Source organism: Rutilus rutilus (assembly GCF_951802725.1).
Source record: "Rutilus rutilus genome assembly, chromosome: 18".
NCBI lineage: Eukaryota > Metazoa > Chordata > Actinopteri > Cypriniformes > Leuciscidae > Rutilus > Rutilus rutilus.
The window spans coordinates 21,990,560-22,004,728 of NC_140231.1; the positions used below are offsets into that span (position 1 = coordinate 21,990,560).

General features: G+C 37.9%; 1 protein-coding gene across 1 annotated transcript in view; it reads left to right on the forward strand.

Moving 5' to 3' along the window:
• Nucleotides 1-2,123: 2,123 nt before the first annotated feature.
• Nucleotides 2,124-14,169, forward strand: part of LOC311276666 (transmembrane protein 132C) — a 135,970-nt gene continuing 123,924 nt past the window's right edge. Inside the window, exon 1 of the mRNA XM_084386456.1 lies at nt 2,124-3,017. Coding sequence (XP_084242582.1) covers nt 2,969-3,017 — 49 coding nt within the window. The 5' untranslated portion in view covers nt 2,124-2,968. The remainder of the gene's footprint in view (nt 3,018-14,169) is intronic.

Sequence of the window (14,169 nt, forward strand, 5' to 3'; positions counted from 1 at the left end):
GGCTTTGTATTTTCAAGACCAGGAACATGTGTTAAGAAAGTAAACAGTGCCAAATGTGTTTTCATGTTGCCTTTAGCATCACAGCAGTTGTTCCCATAACACTCCAGCACTATCACTGCATGAAGTTGTGTGAAGCTCCTAATAGAGCATAAAAGAAACATGCAGCTGGCTATATGAATAATAAATTACAGCAGGCATCACAGGCTAAACCATCATGACATGTACTGACATGTGAATGCGTTGAAACCAGTAATGAGAAAAACGTTGTCAAAGAGCAAAGAGCTGCTAAAAGAGCAGGCCAGTTGAAACGTCTCCTCTGGAGAAAGGTCTTGCCCAGAGACTGATAAATGTTAATCACCTGACATGGGTCAAGGCAATCAACCTGATGAATACACTGAAATGACAGAGAAGATATGGCACTGAGTGCAAATGGAGAGAGTGTAAATGGGGTCAATACTCACTTAATTTCTTTGCAATGGTACTCTATATGAATGTTCTGTTTGTGTTAGCGGTTTGGTATGTTTTCTACTTCACAGTTTATTACAGGTGTCACACTGCAGCCAATTACAAAAGACTCTTTGTGAGCATGGTTGGAAAACTTTCAATACCCTGCCTAGAATTTGGCAAAGCAATTAATGTGTTTGCTAATTGGATGCCTGTGCATGTGGGTCTTCCTAAATGCCTCTTTCTTTCCAAATCAACACACATCTTCCCTCTGTGAACTGACAGTAATTGCTGACTTGAGCGGTAGGGGAGTCATCAGCTACTATTTCTGTCGATATCTCTATTCAGCATGGTGTGAGTGAGTACAAGGTTAAAGCCAGACCCTCACAGTGGGCCACATTAAATTTCCAACCTGTAGGAAGAAAAGTGTGTTTGATGGACTATTCGGTTACTCCAAGATGAGAATGATTGTAATACATTTTGATTAATTTTAGGATAGTAATAGGGTGCCAAAACATAATAATGTCAGTGGCAATCCTTAAACCAAACCTTTATGCTGGAATATTTAAATACATATTTGAATGTTTAAACATGTTTTTAATGTAATTTTAATGCATTTAGTGTGCTACGGAATGTTAGCAAAAGACAACCAATCACAAGCTGCCTCAACGCTTGCCTCATTAAACATTTATGAACTTTGCACACACAGACGCAGAAACTTTCAAACTGTTTGGTCTCAGATCTCCATCCTTTCATGGCTGAGGGAAACAATTCAAACTCTCGGACGGAGTTGAGTGACGAATAAACACAATTTTATTTATATGCACAACCATATTGGATCTATGTGTCGACATTTCGACAACGCTTTAAAACTTTAAAGTATTGTAGTGATTGGGGGTAATGGGTGTACGTGCATGTGAAACTTGATGTTGAGTAGGCCTATGTAATGAGCAAGGTAAATTTCTCTAGAGACCATTAGAGAAATTATTAATAATAATTTTAATAATAACAACAATTAACCCCCGATTTTCCTTAAAGGTATTCGCTTACCTTAAAGGAAAATATGACAGATCCCAGTAAACATTTGTTACACACCACATCTTGTAAAAAAACAACAACATCAGCATAATGCCACGCATGGGAAAATCTTAAGGACATGAGTTTCACCACTAGAGGGCACTGTAACGCTTGTTGAAGCAAATGCAGTACAATAGGGTCCAATTACTCACAAACTACATCAACACCTGCATCATAACTCTTATTATAATATAACCATAACTCACTGCAATGGGATAGAATCATTTGTAAAATATAGCCTACTTATAATACCCACCATCTTTAGGACCAAGGCTCCTCCTTTCCGCAAATTGATCGCCCTATATTGATCGATTCATCTACTCCAGATTAACCATTCACAACAGGTGTATTAAAGTAGTTATTTCTTTGTTTGCAATGCATGCATCCACACGTAGCCTAGGCTACACATCTCTAGCAAACTATTCATAACAGTTCGAAAGAAGTTGACTCGTTCATCTTATTTTATTGTAGGCTACATTATATTTTGAAGTTTAAATTGAAATTCTAAAGCCGCCCTCCCAGTTCAGCAGTATTTGCCAGAGAGAGAGAGAGAGAGAGAGAGAGAGAGAGAGAGTGTGTGTGTTTCATGACTCACTGTGCTTGTCGCTGCGGAACCCAAAGAGCAGACGAAAGCACAAGGAATATTCACTGTGGACTTCATGGGTGAGAGAAAGAAGGAGCATTTTCACAGAATGATTTTTATTATTTCTTTCCATACATTGTTGAAGTTTATGACTTGCTTTTCGGCATCAAAACTGTGACGGGCGATACATGCACCGACAGGAGGACTACAATTTCATTTCTTAAAGTGTATTAATAACTGTGGAAGCTCGGAGTGTATATTGCCGTCATGTTTTCTAAATGAGGACTTGTTTATGTAAAAGGACCTAATTGGTTCCTAATTACTGACATTCTCTTTTAAAAGTGACTTTATACGTTAACGCGTGGACACCTCGCGCCTCCTGGAATTACAGTGGATTTTTTTACATCATAACGAAGCGTTGCCGAGCCTCACAAGCGATGTTCAACTTTCCTTTGAGATTCTCCACCACACAGCTGTGTGAACTGAGGCTTATTTAGACGGATCACACATTCGTGTCCACCGTACTGGTGTTAACAACAGACACTTGTAGCACTGCACTACAAATTTGGGACTTTTCAAGGGATATATTTTTAGTGTTTAAGGTGCTCCAGACACTTCAGAAGACATTTAAACCCCACGAAACAGATCATGGCTGTCAAGATGTCAACATTTAGTAACTGCACCTCAGGAGAGACTCGTGTCGAGATGCTCGGAGGGGGAAACATCTAACCGATACTCTGTTTCTAGCTTGTAAAGAGATGAAGGCTGTGTGTACCGTCCTGTAGACCTTAAGGAAGATTTGTGGGTGGGAAAAAACTGACCCGTTCCCTTCTCCTTCCCCGACCAACTTCAGAGGAACTGAAGATGCTGCGTCTCAGCCTAGCTGGGCTCATATTGTTCATGCTTTGCAGAGGTGAGTCAGTCAGAGCGCATCAGCAGTAACAGGTGAAGACCTGCATGCATGTTGGATCCGTGTCTTTTATTTTCCAAGCTAATTTCTTTCATCACCATATATATGGGAATAAATGCACCAGCTCAGATATTCATACAGTAGTAGCGTAAAAGGTGCTACTTCATGGTGTGTGAATCAATATGATTACAGATTGCTAGAGGTGCTCTTGACATGTTATTGATGACCGGTTATAAAGCAATTGAAGGTGGGTTCCAAATGACCATGGTTAAATGTGCTGAATATACAATTACCATATGATTTTTTGAACTAGAAGAGTGATGCAAAACTAAGAAATTAAGAATACGCTGCATAGAAACACTCCACAAACACTTTAGCACCTATTCATTTGTTTTTACATTACAGTTTGTCTTTAAGTATTCCTTTAGGGATTTGAGCATTTTGAGCACCTGTATTACATTCATTCTTCTGTAAAACACAATATAAGATATTAAAAAAATTTTTTGGGGGTTAATACAATGTAAGTCAGCTTTGCTCCAAATAACTCATACAGGTTTAGAATGACTCAAGGGTGAGTAAACGACAATTTAATTTTTGTGTTAACTATTCCTTTAAATAAGTTTTGTCATTGAGACTAGTTTGTTCTTTTTCCTGAAACTGTTACATGTTAACCTGTTTGTATAATCCTTGAGTGTAGTGTAGTTAGAGAGATTTGTCATGCTCGCCAGAACTACTTAAGTTATTATAAATACAGAAATCAATATATTTGAGTTTCCAGAATCGTCATAGTGAGGCAAGCAGCTGTTTATACTGCATCATGATGAGATGAACTAGCTCTTCCTGAACCCTCATTTAGAACTCCATTACTCTTCTAGAAGAGATGATTCAGGTCAAAAGGGCAGGAAAATGTCACATATAATCACACATAAAAATTGTTTATTGCGTTCAGTGAGAGGAAAGATGAATTTCCTTGGACATTATCATTGCTTTTCTCAAAATTAAAAGGGTGAATCATTTTTCTGAGAGAATGAATCACTCTAATTCTCTTGAGTGTGTATTTCCTGTGTCGTGTACACTCTGTGCATTGGGTTTGATTTGTCTGGCACGCCGAACTGGCTTGACAAACGCGGCACTGACTATGCCAACATCATTCAAATGCGCTTTAGGTTAGACGCTCTGTCTTGTTCAGGTCACAAAATCAAGCAGAGAAGTATATAAAACAACAAGACGTTGATGCCGAAAGAACAAGAGGGTTCACATCATTAATTTAGCAAAAAGCACTTTGAGCTATTATGAGAAACTTTATGAGGATCATAACATAGAGATGGAGGCCATAAACATGGAATCCTGAGAAAGTTGAAGTCATTACAGTGATTGGTCCACTTTAGATCAATGCATGGTCATTAGATCCAATGAGAAGCTTAAAAAAAATTGACTATAATCTTTATTTTTTCTATTAACTGGCTACAGAGGCACCTGTTGTGGTGCCAGTGGAAGGCAATGAGACAATGAAACAATAGTGGGTCCCCTGTGAGCCCATGCTGAAGTGCCAGCATCATTACCACGCACACTCACACAAACAACAAGACTATTAAGTGTGATTACAAGAGCTGTCTTTCTCGGTCTCACTGATCTTTGGCTATGGAGAGAGCGAGAGAGGGGCTGTAATCACCTTCCTCATAATTCAGGGTGGCTGCCAGAAGCCGTATGCTGCTTCCTGCTCGACATCAATAAAAATAAACTGTGTTTTGTTGAACACGGTCCAAATAAATAAGTGTCAATCTGACAACTTCGGCTCGAGGACGGCAATTTAGACCTCCAAAATGATTAGATGGAGTATTATAATCATTGCCATGAATGTCTATGTTGATACATTTTTTGAGAAAATTCTTGACATTCTTGACAACCTCTAATTTTGTTCTTTCGTATGTGTATGCGTTGCAGGCTAAATAAGACGTTGGTTCTGTATTAAAACCTGGATTTTATTTCACTGAGCTTGTCACCATGCATTGAATAGATAGCAAAGATCAGATATGCACCATATGTTAATACACAAGTGTGCATTTATGTATCCTTTGAGTAGAAAGCAATCCCATAATGTATTGCGAGCTCTGTGAAAAAAATCCACCCAAAAATGAAGTGGAACAAAATGTTGAGTGTAAATATAAAGGTGTGGTCACATTTACCGTAGCTCAAAATCCAATCATTTCAACAGAAATCCACATGATTGAGAGTTTCACGTAAGGGCGAAAAAAGTTCCACATGCAGCTTTCGCTCATGTTCAAGTCGTTCAACATAAAGCTGCTTGGTTTGAAATGAAGTGGTGCTTCATGCATCGCTACACTGACAAACTACTTTTTTCTGACAAATTTAATTAATGTGCCTGCACCTTTATTCATTCTATTCTTTAAAAAAAATGGTTAATCTAAATTATATACCATTTTGCCCAATATTTGTGTTTTATGCTTATTAGAGTATTGGGACCTTAATCAACACGCCAACTCTATTGAAATCAGTTCTGAATCAAGTCTGTTGCCCATTTCACATGAGGAATGCTATTGGTATGGTACTTTTTATCAGTATCCATTTTAGTTAGGATGCTGCATTAGAAGGCAGCAATAGGTAATAGGCAGCAAGGCAGTTCACTCGATTCCTGTGGGGGTTGCAAAAGAGAACTATGCACTGTAATGTTTGATTCTGAACCATTTTCCTTTCACGCTGCCGGTTGTGGTTTCCTGTGGCACTAAACAAGACATTTCTATTCTAATCTCTGGAGATACAACAACAGATGTGTGTGTTCTTCAGAACACAATTTACAGTTTGCATTATATTAAATCAGAGTTTAGCTTTGGCCATAACTTCCAATTTGTGCGGTTTGACTAAGGAGAACATTTATGGCAACCTTGCAAAAAAACTCTCATGTGAAGGAAAACACGATGGCTTGCATCTAGCGGTGTAAAGCAGCAGAAAAATGCATACATTATCATGAAAGCCAGAGCAGACTCCCGCCAGCTTGCTGCTAGCAGTGGGAGTATCGCACGCGCCTCCCCAGAATAGGGCTGAGAGTGCTGGGCTCATGCAACGAGCACACATCACTACTACAAGACAATATCAGAGCCAGAGAGATGGGTGCAACTCAGTGGGTGGTCTGGACACATTAGTTAACAGAGCATTAGTCAAACAACTCACCCGCCATCTCGCTCTCCCTCCAAACTCAGCAAGAAGGAGTGAGGGATCAGATCACACCTCTTCCTCCCCCTGACAGCTTCGTTCTCTCTCGCTTCTCGCATGATTCTCGCTTCTTTTTCCAAGTGTCTTGTTGCATGAGGGTCTTGGCGATCGTTGTGCAGTTGATGGGATGACAAACATCTCAGCAGCCTTAAAGGGTACATAATTACTTAGACAGAGAGCCCCTAGCATTGGCATTTGGAATGGAATGACTTGATGCAAATGATGCATCTTAAACAATAATAATAATAATTGAAACTAATTTAGCATGAGAGAAAAAATTAAGCGCTGTGCGCTTCAGGCTTCCTGTTAGAGAAGTTTCTAGTCATGCAGGTGACGATGAACTTTTAATGAATCCTCATCAATGCTCAAAGACAGTTTCTGAAATTAATAAACATAATATTAAATTAATCATTGAATCACAGCATGTAAAAACAAAGGACTGAATATTACCATTGTCTGTACATAAACAAACACTATCACTATCACTAAATTCTTATAACTGCAAATTTTAACAGGAAAACCAAACTTTTCAACCCAAATGTTAACAGAGCTTTACAAATCCTTATTTAAAAAAAAAAAAAAGTTTTAAAATCTATAAGATAGATAGAGACACACAGACAGATAGAAAGTGAGAAGTTAACATATTGAAATGTTTTCTTTTGGGAATTAAGCAAAGATATTTTTAAAAGCAGTTCCATCCTCAGTAAGAGGCTTATCAAAAATCTCCCCAATCAGACGATACATTTCAAAAGAAGAAACCACTTTTAAAGCTCGGCTGCAATTACATGTCTGGCCTCAGATGTCAAAAATACTGACTATGACTAGTGCAAAGATAATTGTAAAACCAATATGTTCAAAAATGTTTTTTGAACAAAATCAAACCATCCAAGTTTTCTCATGGTTCTAAGCCATTTGCCCATTTTCAGCAACGTGGCCTCAGGGAAATTAATTGTGCCTAAGGCTTCTCCAATTTCAGCTGTAGAATTGAGATTTTTCTCTTTCAAATTTTAGAAGTCATTCGCCCCCAAAATGGATAATCTTTTGCGAACTGAATTCAGGAATAAAATGTTTTTGCCGTCAGTTGCCGTCATCGGTGATAATTTTGCAATCCATTATGGTAATAGCAACTTTCAAAGCACTTTCAGCTGAATTCTCATGCAATTTCTACATCCATTCAAATTTTAGAAAATGCTCAAGGTACAGAGCTATTTGATTCCGACTTTTTCCAGCCCACCTTTAACTTAAGATCATCTGTCATCTCAGCACTCTTTTCAACCTGTGAAATATAAAAATAAATAATTTTATATCCTGCTTAAAATTAATTATGACAAGTAATTAAGTGCAAGCAGGTTGTTACATGTACACAACCAAAGCTCGGTGAGAATATTATATTTCCACTTTCATAGTTTTTCCTTACAGATGTAGCCTACTGCAATTAAGCTCACCATATGGAATTAATACATCTAACTCAACATTATATGAATTTAATTAAAAGTCAAATGTCGCGTCTCAATTTGCATGCTTGTGCACTATTCTATTGGCATTTAGTGGAAGTGTGTTCACACTGAAAATTCCAAATAGAAAAAGTACACTTTAAATACCCAGTGAATGCGCTTAATTAACTGAAGTGTGGAATGTTGGACACACAGCGGTGGGTGGGGGGTGGGTAGATATCAGACTAAATAACCGTATAAAATTAATACACTACAGGTTGAGAACCTAGTGCATACATGGTGTATAAGAGCACAGTATGGTGCTTCATTTTGGACACAACTAAAGTTTGTGTTTTCATCAAACTGCATTTTTAAAGTCTCATTTGTTTTGTAACTGAAGCTCAAGCTCTGAATTTATGATTTGACATGGATAAGTACAGTCTAGCAATTATCTTTACACCATTATCCTCTCTCTCCCATTGTTTCTGTATTAAGTTAACACTTGTGCCAGCAGGGGGGCAGGAAAACTTGCTGACCTCTGCTTCATTTACATTATTATTTGCCAAAGCATGGTCTCTGCTCCTCGATAAGATCATTCTAGCTTCCCCTCTTGCATCCTACTCTGACCCTCCTTTTTGCCCTTCACCTCGCTTTCAGATTTAATTAACAGCACTAAACAGAGTTCACTTGGGTTCAGGCAGCCTAAATCTAAATGGAAGCGAATTGCTTCTCTACTTCTGTGCTTCCTCCACCTTCAACTCCTATATTACAGCCCACAGATAAAGCAACACCCTCCATACTCATCTCATATGGCACCAACTAGGCAATTACCTTTCCCAGCTGCTCCCCTCTGGTTCCTCCTGGTTAGTGTACCATGGTTCCCTTTTTCAAAGTCAATCTTTAATCCGAAATAGCCACCAAGATCGGAGTGTTACTCCAATACGACCAATCATTTTTTTCAGTGTTAGGGAATCTATTTTAAAACTTTAGCTTGTCAAGCTACTCGTAGTATACAGTCATGCTACAAAAAAGTAAAGAAAAATCCAAACAAAAAGTAGCTAAATTGATTTAAGGGGCAAAATCATTGAATATTTACATATACAATATTTGTCTTAAAATTTTAATTTGGCTTTTTTAATTAAATTTGGGATTTGGGTGGCTGGATTAAACTTGAAAAAATTAAATAAATGTATAATGTATGCATATATCACACACACACACACACACACACACACACACACACACACACACACACACACACACACACACACACACACACACACACACACACACACACATATACATACATATATATATATATATATATATATATATATATATATATATATATATATACACACACACACACACACACACACATATATATGTATATGTTTATGCATGTATATGTATATAGCACAAGCTAAGCTAATTAAAAAACAACTACTGTCGCCCTACTGAAAAGTTATTGCCTCACTCTTTTTAGTTAACTGCTCACAAACACTGATTTCTCCTGTTCTTGCAGTGCTATGATATATTATTCAATGTAATACATTCAATTTTTAATACACGATTTAATACATCAAACTTTTTCACTCCCTGGTTCTTCGATTTACCCACCGAGCAAAAAATGGGTATTTCTGTGCAGCACAATCTCTGTATTCAGACAACCTCATTAAACCCTACACTATCACTGGAGAACCCTCAGAACCATCACTAAGCATCGGGCTGGTGCCGCCACTGGTCTGCTTTAAAGTGTACCGATAAATCCGATTTTAAAAGGCCCACATGGGGAACCGGAGACCAGGCCAAAGCCTGCAGATTAAAATTGAGCTGTAAAATCACTTTGTTTCGCTGTGGGCTGCCATGGGTTTTGGCTCCACGCAGTACATTTGCTGTAGGTAATTGGGCTCTCTCCGCCACTGTATGTAATCTCCATAAACACAGTGCTTTTGCCCCTCAGGACGAAGGCGGGTCTTTTTTGTTGTTGCTGGAGGAGAAGGTGCTGTGTCTCTATGCAGGGCTAACTGATGTGGAGGACAGTCTGCTTTGCTTGATTGCCTCTTGTCTTTGATTGTGCGGTATGAAGTGGCTTTTTGGCTTAATTGCTATAGAGTTAGCTGAGCTTGTTTTTTCCTGCGCTGAAGTCAAATTTTTTTTAGACCTGAAAGGAAAAGGGAAATTACAACGTTCCTTCACAACTCAGGCTCCCGTGCAGTTCCTTTCACTCGTTTGCTATGATTTTTACATTATTGAGTATCACAATTGAAAGAATGATGAGATAGATTTTGTTTAAGGGTCTCAAAACAGCTCTGTTAGTTTAAAAAAACTTGTTTCAGCATCGACATGAAGAGCATTCAGCATGAGGCTGAAAAAAAGGCTGAACTGAATTTGAGCTTTCATCGATTTTACTACCTTTGCAAGTGAGAAAAACAGCGTAAATTCCATTTGAAATAAACGGAAAGCTACGTTTTTTTTGTTACAGGTTGTATCGAATGTAATTATTTTGCACGTCTAAGAGAATCATTACCCTCCCTTCTCATTCTATTGTTATAGATTTCTTATCAACTTTTACATGCTAATCTGATTAATATGCCAAATGATATTTGCATTTGGTGCAGATTGGCCATCCATGTTATGAGCCTCTTAATATAGGCCTACAAGATGAATGTGATAATCTAATAATCTTATAAATTATATGGATTTGGCATGTTAATCAAATCAAGGAGTTTTTTTTTTTTTTTTTTTACTGCCTGTTATTCTCCACTGGCATTTGTTTCTGTAATTTCAAGGTGGAAAAGTAGATTAGATATTTGACTACCAGCTAGAATTTTATGACATGATATAAAGCTAACCTCAGGTGCAGTTTAGTAATATTTTCCCTTATTAAAAATGTTTTGCACGCAACAAAATGAATCATATTTCTGACAAATATGTTTAAAATGATGGAGACTCGCATGAGATCGAGACTCTAGGCAAATCTGTGGTGTAGAAGAAGCAGTTTTTTTTTGTTTCTTCTTGGATGCGATGATGTAATCACATGACTAGCTGGCAGTGGCCTCTTGAAATTATACTAATAAATTTGTTATTTACTACAATTTGTATTAAATGGGTTCAATGAACAATATACCAACAAAAAATCTACACATTAAAGACACCGGATTAACCATATAGAGGGAGTTGTTGAACAGCCCAGCACAAAATCAGCGCTAATCTGAACATTAGTGTTGCGAAGAAAAGAGCTAACAATTTTACTTAAAGGTACACTATGTAACTTTTGGCCCTCTAGCGGTTAAAAAACAGAAATGCATGTTGTAGAAGACCATTGGGTCTCATTCACTAAGCATGCGTACACACAAATTTGTGCGTGAAATCTACGCATTAACGTTTTCACGAACAAATCATGATTCACAAAAAACAACAAATTTATTCTAAATTTACGACAAAATGTAGGAACAACTTTTTATATTACATTATATTCAGGGTTTGACCGTCACTACGCAACAAATAACGGCGCGCGCTTGTTCATTTGCATTGAAGCAATAGCGAAGATTAAAAAGCATTTGGTTAACAGAAAAGACATTGTTATTTTCCAACATCCTACAATTTTAGCAGACCCTGGCTTATCCTGAGACCAGGTTTGTTTTGTTCCGCGTGGTGTTTGATGTGCATTGTACTGTATTGATCTGTCCAGCTAAAATACATTTTTTGGTGATGAGGATGGCTGGATGACAGGATGACGTGTCAGGGCACGGGAAACCCCTTAACTGTTAAAAGGACAAGATATTGCAGCGGATCGACATTCAAACGGATTTTTTACGAATATAGGACTGACCTGATGGAAAATGCTATATCTACTGTTCAGGCAACGATACAATAGCTTACTCGATCTTTCACAGTATACTCTATAAGCTTCAATGAACATTATCAATGATAACTGTTTACTAGTGAGTAAACTAGTGCGAGCAATACTAATGAGAACTAAGAGTGGTTGCTAGGGGTGTTGTGTAGTGATACGGAGTGATAGATCGGTATATAAAATTAATAAATAATTGTTATAAATAAAAGTTATCTGCGTGCACGCGCATGTCCCGATTAATCATAATCCCCAGCTGATCCTTAAAGGCATAGTTCATCCAAAAATGAAATTTCTGTCATCATTAACTCGGCCTCAAGTTGTTCCAAACCTTGTACGAATTTCTTTCTTCTACTGAACACAAAAGAAGATATTTTGAAGAATGTCGATAACCAAACAGTTGATGGGCCTTTTTGACTTCCATATAGCATTTCCCCCCACCGTAAGTTACTGGGGCCCATCAACGGTTTGGTTACCCATATTCTTCAAAATATATTTTGTGTTCAGCAGAAGAAAGAAATGAATACAGGTTTGGAACAGTGTGAGTAAATTATTATTCATTTCTCTCGTCTGTCTGCGGTTTATTTCAGAATGCTCTGAAGAAATAAAAAAAAGCTTTTTCAACAGCGCCAAGCAAACGGTATTTAAATAAAAAATCATAATATTGTAATAGACACAGCAGCAGCATAATGCATCCATACATTTTAATATATGATAATATACAATCTAAGAGGATGAATAATAGCCAGACAAAAATAAACAAAACATATCTATGGGGATATCACGTCAGGTGTTGCCGATTTGCCAAGCACGAGCCCAGTAGGCCTATAATGATAAATCCTCTGGCGAGCGAGAGTACAGTATACTAACTAACCTGATAACATTTCCTTCAAAATATTTCAGCAACTACGTCATGTCTCGTTTTCTCGCGCCTGTTTAGAATCAGAACAAGCGATGATCACTTTTGTGAGTCAGTTCTTTTCCACGATTTGATCAAACGTGTTATCGGTTCAAGATCAGTCTGAATCGTTCCGAGTCTTTCTTAATCGTTTGGTGCAGTTTCTCACTGCGTAAAACAATAACGCCATACTTTTTAAAGGGATACTCCACTTTAAAATGAAAATTCTGTCATCATATACTCACCCTCATGTTGTTTCAAACCTGGAAGTCAATGAGACCAGAAACTGCCTGGTTACTGACATTCTTCTAAATATCTTCCTTTCTGTTCAGCAGAAGAAAGAAATTCATACAGGTTTGAAACAACATGAGGGTGAGTATATGATGACAGAATTTTCATTTTAAAGTGGAGTATCCCTTTAACAGAGAAAAAAAGAGCACTGGATTATGTGGATATTGACCTATTCGGATTTGTACCATTCGGAACAAACAGCATAAGCGCCCTATCGCGATGAAAAAGGTAAATCAACAACTGCACGTGCACCCTTCCAATGACGTAGGTAAAGACATTTTCCGATTAAAACATAGCATTAACACGAAAACACTAACCCCTGGTTTCACAGACAGGGCTTAAGACTAGTCCTAGACTAAAATGTAAGTCTGAGCTGTTTCCACTGAAATAAACTTGCACTGACTGATCTTAAAAATATATCAGTGCCTTTTTAGTTTTAAGATGCACATCGGTAATGTTTTTTTCTAAGCATGTTTATAAAAATTACTTAAATGTCCTAATTGATCTATGGTCTAATCCTGGCTTAGTCTAACCCCTGTCTGTGAAACCGGGCCTAAATGTACCATCCATGGCATTACCATATGCTGTTTGGAGTACCATGTAAATGAATATGTTAAAGGTATAGTGGAGGATTTTCCCGAATTTTAGAAAAGAACCGCCCTCTCCACTTTTTGAAAAAATGCACATGCGCAACACTCTACCTGCTCCCGAGAGGGAACGCCTATTAAACGTGTGCACGAGAGAGCATGCATGAGCCTAGTGCGTGACTTGTGCCAGGGCTAGCATCGCTAATCATAGCTTACATTAACTTTTAAATGGATTTCTCCAAATAGCATGCCAAACTTTACCTGTCGAGTAGAAACTTTGCGACTGAGGCATCAGTGGGAAGCCCAACCTGTGCTTTTAGCGCACGCCAGCGTGTGAAATATTCTCCCAAAAACACTCTGGTCTTGTTTCTTTCTTCAGAGGCCTTTCTCTTGTCATACAATTCGTAGACACTTTTTCTCTTGCGACCCTCAGACATTTTGAAAAAACCCGGTGAGAACGGCGAGCTTCATTGAATGGCTGAAACCGTAGCTCACCACACACATACACCTGAAAGTGCGCATGCGCAGAAAGCGAAAACTACCTAGGGACGAGCACGTACGACGGCCTTACGTAAACATATCACCAGAATGATTGACAACTAGGAGGACCAATAGTCTTGATGATCCACCCGGAAAAAGAAAATCCTCCACTATACCTTTAATATGCTAAATTTCGAAACCATAGTTCAATTTAAAACTGGTTAGCTTCTTCTTTTTGACAGGATTTGGAGATTCTTCTGAAATGTATAACATTATATTTACATATTTTTTGTTTTATTTTTTTTGTTTATAGTGTTTATTTGCATAGCCATTTATGATTCCCATACCATGCACTTTGCATATTTTCCCAACATTCATG